Genomic DNA, 13,249 nt, shown 5'->3' with positions numbered 1-13,249 from the left:
TTAATGCAACGGATAAACATAATAATGAAGTACTAGGAGTGGGTATATCGGTAAGCTATTGGGTTATTTCTGATCTACCATGAACTGTCAACTTCTCACATGCAGAAGGATCTGTTTGCACGTATAAGTATGAAATGGTATGGTAATGCTTACCAGAGCTGTATTTAAGTACCAATTTTAGTAATTGTGCATTTAGTCATTCGAGTAGGCTTCGTAGACAAGACCAGGTGGCAAGTACTCACCATAGCCACTCTGGTACTTATTGTAATATAAAACGTACGGAATAATTTTTAATTCCTTCATTCCTAAACATAGTAGGCAAATACAATGATCAAAGGGTAACAGTTTTAAAAAGAGTCAGATTAGACCAGACCAGACTCAGACCAGTCATAACGGACTGTAGTTTAGGCTTACATATTGATACACCTATTCAAGAGATTAATATGCAATAACAAATTAGGTATAGAAATTGACTAACAAGTACCAATTGAAGTATTTTAAAAACAATCAGTACCCTGAGGCACTGGAAGATAAGTACTGTACTCGAGTAAAGCAGATCTACTGTTAACTGCTGCTAAGAGTCCTGGCTACATGCAAAGGGGTCATATTTCAAGTCCTAAGTAGTCTCTCCTGAAGACGTTTAGCGTCCTGCAAGGCGCTCTCTTGTTGCTATGGCAGTATGAAAGCAGCCTGCAGACATAATACGAAGACCTGCATCGCTCGTAAGCTCGACTCTGACGACGATAATGGATTCTGCTGGTATCTTTTGCAATATTCTTATTTGTGAAAACAAAAACGGTCTCCATTACAGCGTAATAGGCTATTCGCATACATTTTTCACTTGTTACAAGCGAAATCAAAGTTGCAAACAAAATAATGGTTGTACATTTCTACCAACAAATGTCTGCGTTGTTACTCACTATAAATAACAACAAAACTGATTACAAACTTAGAAGAAAAGAAAAGCATCAAAACAATCATATATTGGGATTGGTATAAGGTAGCTTTAAATTTGACTGAATAAGGCCTGCTTCCTACAAGAGCGTACAAGCCGTAAATAATTTACAATCACAAACCTTTTAAATCCAAAGCAAAATACGACAAAATATCACAAATATCAAGTTCCAAGCTAAACCATTTGTCAAAGAAACGGAAACAGATCTAAATCTAGTATATTTTATTCACACCATGCATACTTCAAGAAAGTTTTTGAAAACAATTACAGATATGAGCAAAAAGAAACTGGTAAACAATTACAGTAGTTAAACCACTTGGAGATAGCAGCTCTGTAGCTCCACAAGCACATAGATGAGGACACTGAATCATTACGAGGGTATGTTTGTGGAAAAGATTTATTTATACTTTTGCAGACTTGCTATTCACTTTACAAAACTCCACATTACATGATATAAGCAAATAAACAACATTTTCACAGATTATTTTAGAGTGTATGCTACATGCACAGAAATACATACAGAAATACAAATAAATATAGCCCACACGAGAACAAAGCAATCCAAAAATAAAAAATACTTAATTTCAATAAGCAAATACTGGTAACCAACGCTTAACAAAGCAACCAAAAAAGTCACAAAAAATTACTTGATTTTTAAGTTTATCCAAATATTGCACCACAGTTTGGACACCGACGTTGCTTCATGGCTAAACAACATATTAGTCCAATTGGAAAAAAACATATTGCGCAAAACACTCCCAAACAAGTGTAGTCATCTTCAAGCACTCCAACCCTTTAAAGATTAAATAAGAAAATTAATTCACATCAAAAACTGTCAAATAATACAATGGTAAATTCTACCATATTAAGAAATAAGATTTTTAGTATGATTACGTAGTGGTATACAATGAATTAAGTAAATGCAACACAGTATTCTAATAGTGGTATAAAATAGAGAATACTTCTTAATTTCTACAAATTCCAAACTTTGGCTTTTTTCCGTTACTAAATTATACATTTGCACTAAAATGTATGTCTTTGTACCAGTTCCATATTATGATATATAACAGAATATAAATGAAACAATGTTTTTGTACACCTCTTGCTTGCTGCTGATGCTAGGTGATACTGGTGTTAATTTTGCTATGTTAGAGCTCACATAAACAAAAATAGAAAATAAGGAGCAGTACATAACTTTCCTGTTGACTTGGTGACATGACTTTTTACAGTATATACTGTAAGAATTTACGTTTAGTCGGAGCTACGACAGTTTACTGATTTTGTCTAGACTTCAGATATGATATGAATGATATGAATACCCAGCTAATTAGCTTAACATAAACACGATACAAAAGCAGAATGTTTAATACCTGCATGCAGGACAACCTCCTACCACAACGACTGGAATAGATTGCTGTTGGATAATGGTTGTGTGCGAATATGACCCATTGGTTGCCCCATAGCCTTGAACGTTGTCGTGATTCAAATTGTTGTGTTTTGTACCTTGGCCTAATCAAAACAATCTCAAATTTTCAAATCAAAAACATCATGATGACACGATAGCGTGATAGCATGGTAAGACAAATTAATTAAATGTACACACCACAACGTTAATACTATTTCAAAACTATATTAAAATTACTAAAACCAATTCAACAAATTTCTTAAGTTGAGAAATATAGGTAAAATTTCACTCACTGCAAAACAAGGTATTGTTATCACAACTTTAATGCTGAGCACAGCTGAAAGTTTACATAACTTTCTCCAAAACGTAAAATGTACGCAAAAGTTTTGAAAATTACCTGCATAATTTGGATTATACGCAGAGGGTTGTGAATACAAAGGTTGATATGAATCTGTAAATTAAATCAATTTTATTTCTATGTTTACAAAAGTATTACAATTTACAAAGAGTTATATGAACCAAATTGCATTTCAGATACCTACTTCAATCACACATTTCAAACACTGAGAAAAGCTGTTACATACTTATATACTAATAGTAAATATTATGTACTAATAGTAAATATGCCTACTTGCTCGCCCATGTCAGACAAACAAAACTCATTAATTTATATTTGTTAAAAGAGTAGGACCTCCATTTTCAAGTAACCCCTAATTCCGGTCACTTTTTCTCTATTTGATAAGTTAGATGGTTGTCAATAACATGGTTCTATAAACTTTATGTCACCAAGAAATTTTCTAAAGTAGGATCCTTATCTTATGATAAGCATGTACTGTATATTGTGCTAACGTTAAAAAACAATTGTAAGGAATAAAATTTTTATTGTATGTGATATTTACTTCTTGTGTTATATCCTTCCACAGCTTGATAAGGTGGTGGAGCTTGCTGTGATGAAGCAGCCATTATATATATTGTGAATAGTTCATCTGCTTGAAAAGCAAAAGGTTTCTTGCAAAGGAGTCGCCAGATACAATTATTGTAAAAGCTGAGGTACTGCAGTAATTCAAGGAAATGCTAAAAACATATTTATGGTTTATTCCACTGGTTTCCAAATGGTGTGCTGAGACATCGCAGCAGGTTGCCAAAGGTGTTGCAATTGCAAAGCTTGCCTTTATTAAGTGTTTCTTGATTCGATGTTACTTTTTATAATTTTCTACGATTAGGACGTCACAAAGGTTTTAAACTTCCATAAGAAATTATTCCATAAGAAGCCACATCAGAAATTATTTGGAAACCACTTGTTTATAAGCTTAACCACAGATTTAGAAAACAACAAGTTTCACTTCAGGTTTTCATATTACTTCTGTATAATAGATAGCAACTCTAGGTAAAGATGCTGTTAAGCTGTGTCTGAATTTTATTTCACGAAGTCTGGTATTTCCAGCAAGTTTTCAAAAATTAAACTTATCACCCACTACAAGCTCATTACATTTGGCAACCACCAATTTCTGCATGCCTAGGATCAAGGCAAAAAGTATATGGTGGTATGGTATCACAATCTTTACCCTCAGACTGAGGAAAAGTCTTTGCAGAACCTAAACCCACAGATAATTCCTCGTATTGCATGGAAAGCTTGCCCTTTAGCACAGGGATATGAGTATGAAAAAATAAATTTTGAGTTTGGAGATAAGAAAAAGGTCGGATATAAAACTAAGAATTCGTATTTAGATAATAAACTTTACAGAAGCTTCAGAACTTCACTTTGGAGCCACACGATGACTTAATGCCTATTTCCTTGTTTTTATTGCAAAATTTAGCAGCGACTGACAGTAGAACCAACAAAAGGCAAAAAAACATTTAAAAATTTATCAAAACTAATGCTAGTCAATAGGACCAAGTTGCTCTGCTGACGCCCAGATCTGTGACATCACAGAAACATTGTGAGTCATCATGCAAGTCCTCTACAATATATTAGATTGCTAGGCTATAGGCTTATAAGTAAAACTGCGTGCTACATCTCGACCACAATAAACGGAATGCACTTAAGTTTAGAAAATCTTCGTAATAATGTAGTCCTTCGTATGTTCCCTCCAATTTCTGAACTAAACTGTCTCAAAGCCCTCGGCTAACATATTTTTCCTTCTACAGTAGAGCCTATAAATCGGACTAAGAGTACAGTCACGAGACATAACCAGCTGATCATTTCTTAAAGCATGACATCATAATAAGACTAGTACACTTGTCACGGTTGAGTAAGTTTTAGTTCAAAAGGAGTAATAAGATCGAAATATTTCTACTCATTTGAATACGATGCCTTATTGTGATGCAAAAACTCTCTTCAGAACTTATATTATGTTTTTGCAAAAGCCTTTTGGATCTTGAAGATCTTTCTTAAATAGCTTAGTTCGTGGCGGTAAGCGCTATGCTAGTTGGCCATTTCTCTTTAAGGTTTATTTTGTTGCATAATTTACGTTCTTTCTTTAATTACTTTTCTCCACCACAAACGCTTCATTAGCTTTGACTACAATGACTAGATTTGCTGAATTCATTTTGTGAGTCTTAAACTCAAATGTCTGCAAATAAAATTTATCAGTTCGCACTTGCTGGTCGATTCGCGAATTGAGTATTTTCCGAGGTGAACATGCAGTCTTTCTATGGAGTCAGATGCTCTAGAATCTAGGGCCTAGATTTCGGAGTCACAACGGATATCTCTCAGTTATCCCTGATGCCGATATATAGTATGATATCAGTCATCCAAGATGCTCTGTAAGCCAAAGCTGCAAAGTGAAGAAATTGCAGAGATAATCTTTCTCATACGCTGCCGACGGCCACACACTGGGGATCTGGCAAAACCTGTGATTATCTGGTTTTTGTTTTAAAAAATGTAAAGGGGAAGTTCAGTAACAAACGTTATTATTGCCATCCAACTTGAATGCGCCTGCTGCTTCGCCAGTCTTCATTCAGTGTATTTTTTACTGCATTACCGGTCATCACAATTTGGTCTGGCCTACACGTTATCAGTTAGAGGTAGACTAAGCAAGAAGATGACTCGGTAGTAGGGATGGGCCATTACGAACCCAAACCCGAATAGATTCGCCGAATACCGCCTTTATGGAAGATTCGGGCGAACCCGAATACAATATTACTTATAAATTTACTGAATTTTGTTAAAAATGATGATCTAGTTTCCCGACAACTAAACTAGAGTCAGCAGTACTTACAATGAAGGTCGTTTTCCTAACGGTTTTGCTTTTTCAATCATTTAGACACTATTTTTCGAAAGAAAGCGGTTTGTTTATCGATTATGTCATGTTACAAGCAAGACTTGCCAACTTTTGGATGAAATTTTATTGTTTGGTTCTAATATGAATAGATTCGGGATTCGTTCGTGTCGACCTTCATGATATTCGGGTTCGTAATCTTCCTCGCGGCACATCCCTACTCGGTAGTAACACGGCCTGCCTTAGCAAAGCGTGGGAACCAATACAAGAACTGATGGAGAGGCCGCTTGCCGATTTTAAATAGCTTAATTTAATAAATGACAATAATAACGTAAACACCAAACATCAACTCTTTGCAAATATGCTTTTATCTAAGGCCGGCCCAAAAGTAGTTAGAACCGGCGGTATTAAACATTTATAAAGCATATTCCTACTGTTATCTTTTCAACGTTTTAGTGTATTTTGCGGCACTCGGGTTACATTCAAAGTCTTCATTTGGCCCTCAGAGCAATTTTTGTTTGACACGCCTGTTTTAAGCCCTTGACTTTGCCTTTTCCCATATCTTGTTTGTTCGCAAAGTTGATTTGTTATTTCATCCGTTATAATCGTCAGCTCTTTATTTTCCGTTTTCCCCAAACACTGACGTAAACTCGACAATACCATTTTTCAGGTAAAATGGTGATAGCTTTCTGCTAGAGTACCTGCAAAATTAGCCAAACGCCTGACATTAACTTGAACACCAAGGACTTTAAATTTATCAATTAAGTATACACAAAAATCCAAACATTAAGGGATGCTTACAAAAGAAAGAAGCAAAACCAATCTGCTATATAACAGATTATGTTGGCGATAAATATCAATTCATTTGAAGACTTCTTTTGATTGCTTCTCTCATGTCATCATCTAGGCCTCCTGCTTCTGAGATATGCCCAGTACTATCTTCATCAGCATGTTTCATTAGTTCCATCAAGGTAGACCAACTAGCACATTTACTCCACTGCATAACACCATCATTGTCATGTGACCGAACTGCTTTTAGTAGTGGATCAAGTTCTTCCTGAACATTAAATGTAGATTTTTTTGTCGTGCCGCATTAAAATATTACAAAAACAACTGAGTAACCCAGGTAGTAATGTACGCAAAATTCTAAAGTCATCAACAAAGGCTTGCAAAACCTATCCAGCAAAGGCAATTTATCTGTAGGTGATGCTGCCACAACAATTAATATATTGTTATGGCAACTTACATTTATACTGGTTTAACTATCGTTTTATCTACACACTATATGATTTTCACTGACACAAATTTCAGTCAGCAGTATTCATTATATTCTTTGCTAAAAATGACGGAAAACTTTTAAGCACAGACACTAATGTTTTGAGGTTTTGATAAAGCATACCTTTTTTTAAGTAAATTTACATCATAATTTAAAATAATTAGATAAAGGGAAATTCAAGTAATATATCCGAGGTGTTCAGTGGTCCTGGAAAACAGTTACAAACTTTGGGCAAAACGAAAAAGCAAAAAAATGTGTGTCAATCAGAACTCAAAATGTATCCGTCGTATTACAGTTGACATCAATCTGTAATAAAGTCAGTTGTTTTTTTGTTGTGAGACAACTACTGACTGAGTTTGAGTTTTTGGAATAAATTTGCAGCTGAGCTGCAAATGACCAAAACAAGATTTTAAAGTCTTTTTGTGGATAGTCAAGTTAATTCAGGTATCGTTAAAATAGCTTCAATTTTTGTGACTATTTCAGTATTATGACCAAAATGAAGTAACTTCTACTGTTCTTGAATATGTTTTAGTATTATTGAGATATTGAATTAATTTGAGTCATATTTTTAAATGACTTAGCTTTGTTAAGCCTAAAATGACTTGAGTCAAATTATTGCAAATGTGACAGAGTTTACTTACAAATGCTTTAGGTAATCACTAATCAGAGGAATTTCTGTTAGAATGTAACAACAAGGCCAAATTTGATGCAACTGAGTACAATGATATTGGTAACCTACTTAACACAATGCGTAATGTGACAAAAGCAAAGTTCATAAAACTAACAGCATTAACTAAATTTAACTCAACTCAAACAACTGTTAGAATTAACCTGACTCGAGTCAGAAATATTGGTTTCTCAAGTTTACAACTCTGATCTGTTTACATAGTAAAAGTGGTAATTATATGTTAAACAAAAAAAACAATAATAGCTCGAAACTAACCTTAAAAGGCAAAGTTTCATTTGTTGCCAAGTATAATAATACATGAAAATCTGATAGAGCATCTACCAACTGGTTTGGACCAAACTGGTTAAGGTATTTTGCTAGTGATGACAAGGACTGTGTGTGACCAACGTAATGCCGGTGAGCTATTGGAAACTCAGCTGTGTGATTACTGCAGGTGAACTGGGGTTCGATGGAAAATGCAGTTGGTACCTACAACAACAAAAAAAAATAACAAACAAAATCTTCAACTAAGAACATCTAAAATATTAAGTTACCATTGAGCAATAGTATAGACTACAGAGGCACATTGTAAGGGTTACACAAAAATTAAAAGTGAAAAGAAAACAAGATACGTTGACTGCCAGCCTGAGCTGGGTACGAACTGAGCATGCTCTATTTTTGGGGATCGCTCTTTTTTTAAGAGCGAAACCATGAGTGTGCTCTTTCTTTGCCCAAACAATGCTGCGAGCGCTTGAAATGAATAAAGGTGGTTGAATAAAATCTGAAGTGTTTTACTCCCGCTAAGATTGATTTCATTAGTTACAATGATCATTAAACATTTTGTTAGCGCTGGTAAGTTGCTTCACGTTACCCTTGCTTTTATAATTTAAGCAATATATGGTTAGAAAGTGAAGAATACTAAATTAAAGAACATCAGCATTATAGAAGGTTCTTAATACTACTCATCTATTTAATCTTTTGTGGCATGTGTAGTCAAAACAAAACTCTTCAACATCGGATTCCCTAAAATTTCCTAATATTTACAATGTAAACCAAATAACGATAAGCAATTATTAGGCTACAGTTATACCCCCGTTCCCGCCCTACAATGCAAATTTGCAAGATTCCAGTACAATTTGTTTTCGAAAATGACACTAGACAACTTGTTGGAATTCTGACCCATGCTGCCAACCAAAAGTTGTCTTGCTTTTATCATCTTAAAACTTAAATTACAATGATCTCTTTGCTTCGCTCGCAACGAAGTGATACAAGTTGTTTGGGATAAGAAAGGGAGAACTCGCTGACAACTTTTTTGTTGAGAAATGTATTGAATATTTACATTTATTTACATATTTATGACTTTGCAAGTTTGCATTATGTCGATTGCAAATGCCAACAATGAGTATACTCATGGTGATTGTTTTAATGTCAAAATTATTTAGTGGCATTAACTAAAACAATGAAAATATAATTTTTAAAGATGTAAGTTGCCAAAGTCTTCGAAAGCAGAATTGAGTTAATCATTTCGACTCTAAAAACCACTATTTTGTGTTGTCGAGTTGAGTTTGTGGGAAACGCTTTGTAATCATTTTCTTATCACTCTGTGGTCTTGCATGTATGAAGTGTTATCATGTTATATTGTAGTGTATTTGACCAGGATGGCGAAAAAGGTTGCAGGGCTTTCTGCTTATTTATTTCATGCTTACACTGTCCATGCTATCTTCTATTATCATCTATGTATGCGCAACATTTGCGAACCAATTTTTTTCTAGTATCACTTGTCATCTTCACAGTTTAGACAGAACAATTTAACTACAGACATGCAACAGCATTAATCAATTTGCCAGAGTTTTGCATTTCCTTTAGAATTTCTGGATAAGACCCTACACTGTATAATTTGCCTTAAGTCGCCACCTTAAGTAGAACAAAAAGAGTTGCAACTTAAGCAAACCAGCAACTTAGGAAAACATCACAAAATAAAATTTTTTAATTGCATTTTTTGGGATACTACATTTAGATTAAAAACTCTGTAAAAGTTTTTTGGTTTAAACTTTAAACTTAATGTTGGTCTAGATATTAAGATTTTAATTTTGTACTTAGAATAGCTTCCTAGCATAAATCTACTTAACAGGCACTACCTTGTACCTAAGAGCCCTAGGCTGCTACAATCACCTGCTTGATGTTTTTTGAAGACAGAAAACGACTCTCCACTCGATAGCAAAAACAAAACTGCACTATAAAAATGACAATCTCTATGCACTATAGCTAGTTTCATTTTCATCGTCATTCTGTAATCTCTGGCTAGGCTGCTTCATCTGACTGCAGCATTGCTACCTGAAGGTAAACTAAAACTGATAAAAACAGTCTAAAATGATAAGGTTTCCGGGTCTTTCATAAATGTACAATTGTGACACAACGAGGTTGTGTTACATTAACAAGGATTGTAGACAGCTGGGCGATACAGCTGTAGTGTGATCATAGCAGATTAAGTTTGCCATGTAATCACGCTGACAAAGTGTTTTAAAAGTCTGACTACTAATGCGAATTATGTTGGTCATAGTAGCAAGAATGGTGGTATGTTAAGCGAATTATTTCGCTCACTCTAACCAAGAAAGGTGCAGAATTAAGTAAATAGACGAGTTAGGCAAAGTCAACTTAGCCAAACTTGATACTACAAAAAACAATAGGCTTTCCGCCGAGACCAAGCAATAGGCAGTGACATGGGCAAGTTCTACTGTATAATATATACATGTATATATATATGTATATATAAATATTATCTGTATGCTACTTCAACAAATTACAGCAAAATTGATTTCTTACGTCAACCAAAAGGTACTCCAATGGTAATGGACGAGCAAGTTTGGTTATTTCATTGCCATACTTGTCCTTCTCCTTGTAGTACACATCGGAAACAATTAGATCTCCATTACTCTCACGAATGTACCCCAACTCTGGAGCATCAAGAGTAGGAAGAAGACAATTATCAGCAACCAGGGACATACACTGATTGGACACTTGGTAACCCTCAAATGATATTTGAGAATTTTTATCCCCTGATATAACAACAGTCACAAATTTTGATCCATATACATTTTTTCGAGCAAGTCTACATGGGTTTAAATGTTTATTTTGCAAAGTTGCAGCAGTGATGCACTCTTCACTAGAAAGAAAATATGTGTCCATATTTCGGGTGTTCTTTACAGTACCAGTAGAGTTGTTTTCTGCAATCAAATCGGTTATAACCCAGCCTATCTTTGTAAGTCCCAATTCGTGAGCAACATGATCAACAATCTCTTCATGAGGGTTATCATGAAAGACTAAAGAATTGGCTGTGCTCTCTTGGGGTGGCTCATATATTGCACAAATTTCAGCCTTGATACCAAGTGGAACATCAGCATGAGGTGAATATCTACCATAAAGAAATCCCATACGCTGATGGCCCGATAATCTCCAATAGTTTAAAAATCTATCCACAACATGACGATTTTCAAACATGATATTGTCAACATGACGAAACTTTTGTCGGTTCAAAGTAAGAGCTGATGGCAAGTCCACTGCAGAATGTTTGGCATCTGCATTTAACTTACATGCAGCTTTAATACCTTCCAGTTTGAAGTATTTTCCTTTATCAACGCCTGATGTTTGCTGTCTCATGTAGGCATGGAATGACATGAATTTTATTTGTTTTTCCTGCAAATAAGACTCATCCCAAGGTTCTAAAGGCAAATTTTCAACTTTGAACATACTTTGTCCGTTGACAGATTGTTTTATTCTGCCATCTCGTTTCCATAGTTCAACATCTATTTCATCTTCTAACAAATCCTTCCCAACCATTTCTTTTATATTTTTTGAATTATACTTCTTTATCTCCAAGTATACCATATCCCCATGCTTTAGTCCTGTGGATTTTATCTGAGTTATGCTATTTTTAGGTATTTCCTTTTGACCACTTCTATCCAAAAATAGACCCCATTCTTTTCCCTCAAGCACAAACAATTTTTCAATTTTCTTGTAAAAACTTGACAAAACTTCATCACTAGATGTCTCCAGGCGTTTGGTGCCAATATGTGATTGAATCCTAATAATCATTTTATTTCAGTAGCGTATCTTTAAACAAATACAGTTTGTCAAAATTAATGTGTAATAAGTTAAGCTGACTTAAAAATAATTTGTAACCCAATGCTACTCTCCTCGTGGAGGAATTTACAAGACTTTAGATTAATAGGCTAGATGACAGATACCATCTCAAACAAGAAAAAACAGAAAAAGGATATGAAATGTTTAAATTTGAAATATGTAGCCAACAGGCCATTCACCAATTCAATAGGTAACATTCCAAGCAGTGAATAATCCAGCAAAAAGAGGAAAAAGCAAAAAAAAAAATAAATTTTCGTTGAGTTTCAATGGGCAAATCCATACATGCAAAAAAGCAGTGGTGGATATAGGACGTGCAGATTTGCTAACTCAGATGTGTAACGACTAGCCAAGTGTGCACTCATTCAATCTTTCAATAGTGGATGATAAAAATTAAAATATGAATAATTTATCGACCCGCTTATTGAAAAATTCTGTGGGTCGGATAAATATTCATCGATTTTTTTCGAAATTTGGCCAATCAATATTCCTAAATACACGAATCAAAACTTTTTATTCGTCATGCTTCGATTATTCTAAGCATTTTTGGTAATTTTTCTTGAATTTTCTCACTGCTATGAATATGTCCTTAGCTCTTGTTTCATGTTTTGTGCAAAGCGTTTTTGATTAAGGTAATCTTGCTTGCAACTCGCAAGAATATAGCTAATAAATTACCTGGATATACCAGTCCTATAGTCTTTTACCTGCCTTTGTACAGAGCCTACAAAAGGTTAATTCAGACTATTACCATATTAAGCGACTACTTATTTAACCAGCAAGTTAAGGCTCAAATAAAGCCAAATGTGCAAAAAAGTATATTTGAAAATTATCTCAGGTGTGCTACTGCCACCAGCTGTACAGAGTATGGCAACTTGGGAGAACTTTAGGGCGGCATTTATTGAATTCGGTGGCACACTTTGGTTTTATCAGTATGCACAAGTATGCATTTAGATGTATTTTATATCAATTGAATTAATTGTGGACACAGTTTGTATGCACTATGGAATTTTCACATGATTTGTGGAATATTTTATAGCAATCAGGATGTACAGGAACTTGTTCAAACATCAAAACCTGCACCCTAACAGTCTGTTATACTGCACTTGAAGAACGCTTTTAGACCTTTTGCGCACCCGCTAAAATGCCGCTTGAGCTGCCATAGAATACAAACTGGCAAAAACTGCAATGCCCAACTGGAAAGTTTGGCAGCTTCTGATGAAAACACATGTGAGCAAAGACATAAATCTTAGCTTGATGATGTGCACTTAATTCTTTTTTGTTTATTTATTATAAATTGGTATTTAAGCAACCAGCTTTCCTTTTTTTATTTATTGCATGCATGCATGTAAGTCGCTAAATCGCAATTCGGATTTTCAGATTTTTGCTGATGGGTTTATGACTATCGTTTTGGATGAACGAAGTAAGCAAAGCGGTAGCGTAAATGGTTAACGATGGAGTTTGCATGCAAGAGTTCTCAGGCTCAAATCTCGCTAATGTTTGAGCCCTTTTATGTCCAAAATTTTATGCATGTTTTAAGTTGGAAATAAGCATACATTTCAATTGACAGACTAGCGTCATTGATTTGCCA

At 34.7% G+C, this 13,249-nt stretch overlaps 2 protein-coding genes across 2 annotated transcripts; both read right to left on the bottom strand.

Annotated features, from left to right (window-relative positions):
* Window positions 1-751: 751 nt before the first annotated feature.
* Window positions 752-4,498, bottom strand: LOC143452794 (uncharacterized). Its single transcript, XM_076953894.1, has 4 exons — window positions 3,260-4,498; window positions 2,758-2,811; window positions 2,326-2,464; window positions 752-1,748 (listed from the first exon to the last, which is right to left on the bottom strand). Exons 1-4 carry the CDS (start codon window positions 3,321-3,323, stop codon window positions 1,616-1,618), a joined length of 390 nt encoding a protein of 129 aa, XP_076810009.1. The 5' UTR covers window positions 3,324-4,498; the 3' UTR covers window positions 752-1,615.
* Window positions 4,499-6,308: 1,810 nt separating this feature from the next.
* LOC143452674 (nuclear protein localization protein 4 homolog) lies at window positions 6,309-11,656 on the bottom strand. The gene is made up of 3 exons (XM_076953726.1): window positions 10,348-11,656; window positions 7,801-8,013; window positions 6,309-6,638 (listed from the first exon to the last, which is right to left on the bottom strand). Exons 1-3 carry the CDS (start codon window positions 11,614-11,616, stop codon window positions 6,438-6,440), a joined length of 1,683 nt encoding a protein of 560 aa, XP_076809841.1. The 5' UTR covers window positions 11,617-11,656; the 3' UTR covers window positions 6,309-6,437.
* Window positions 11,657-13,249: the final 1,593 nt, after the last annotated feature.

This window comes from Clavelina lepadiformis, chromosome 4 (genome assembly GCF_947623445.1).
Source record: "Clavelina lepadiformis chromosome 4, kaClaLepa1.1, whole genome shotgun sequence".
NCBI classification, from domain to species: Eukaryota; Metazoa; Chordata; class Ascidiacea; order Aplousobranchia; family Clavelinidae; genus Clavelina; species Clavelina lepadiformis.
Note: the sequence above shows the minus strand (reverse complement) of the source record. Positions and strands in the feature narration are given on the sequence as shown.

What these genes read in the sequence shown, in the direction of transcription:
- LOC143452794 (XM_076953894.1), bottom strand. Translation starts at nt 3,323, where the DNA reads ATGGCTGCTTCATCACAGCAAGCTCCACCACCTTATCAAGCTGTGGAA. An exon ending in GGAAGGATATAACACAAGAA is followed by an intron (nt 2,812 to 3,259) that starts GTAAATATCACA and finishes TTTAATTTACAG; the next exon opens with ATTCATATCAACCTTTGTAT. An exon ending in GGAGGTTGTCCTGCATGCAG is followed by an intron (nt 1,749 to 2,325) that starts GTATTAAACATT and finishes TAATCTTTAAAG; the next exon opens with GGTTGGAGTGCTTGAAGATG.
- LOC143452674 (XM_076953726.1), bottom strand. Translation starts at nt 11,616, where the DNA reads ATGATTATTAGGATTCAATCACATATTGGCACCAAACGCCTGGAGACA. An exon ending in TGGAGTACCTTTTGGTTGAC is followed by an intron (nt 8,014 to 10,347) that starts GTAAGAAATCAA and finishes TTGTTGTTGTAG; the next exon opens with GTACCAACTGCATTTTCCAT. An exon ending in ATGAAACTTTGCCTTTTAAG is followed by an intron (nt 6,639 to 7,800) that starts GTTAGTTTCGAG and finishes TTTAATGTTCAG; the next exon opens with GAAGAACTTGATCCACTACT.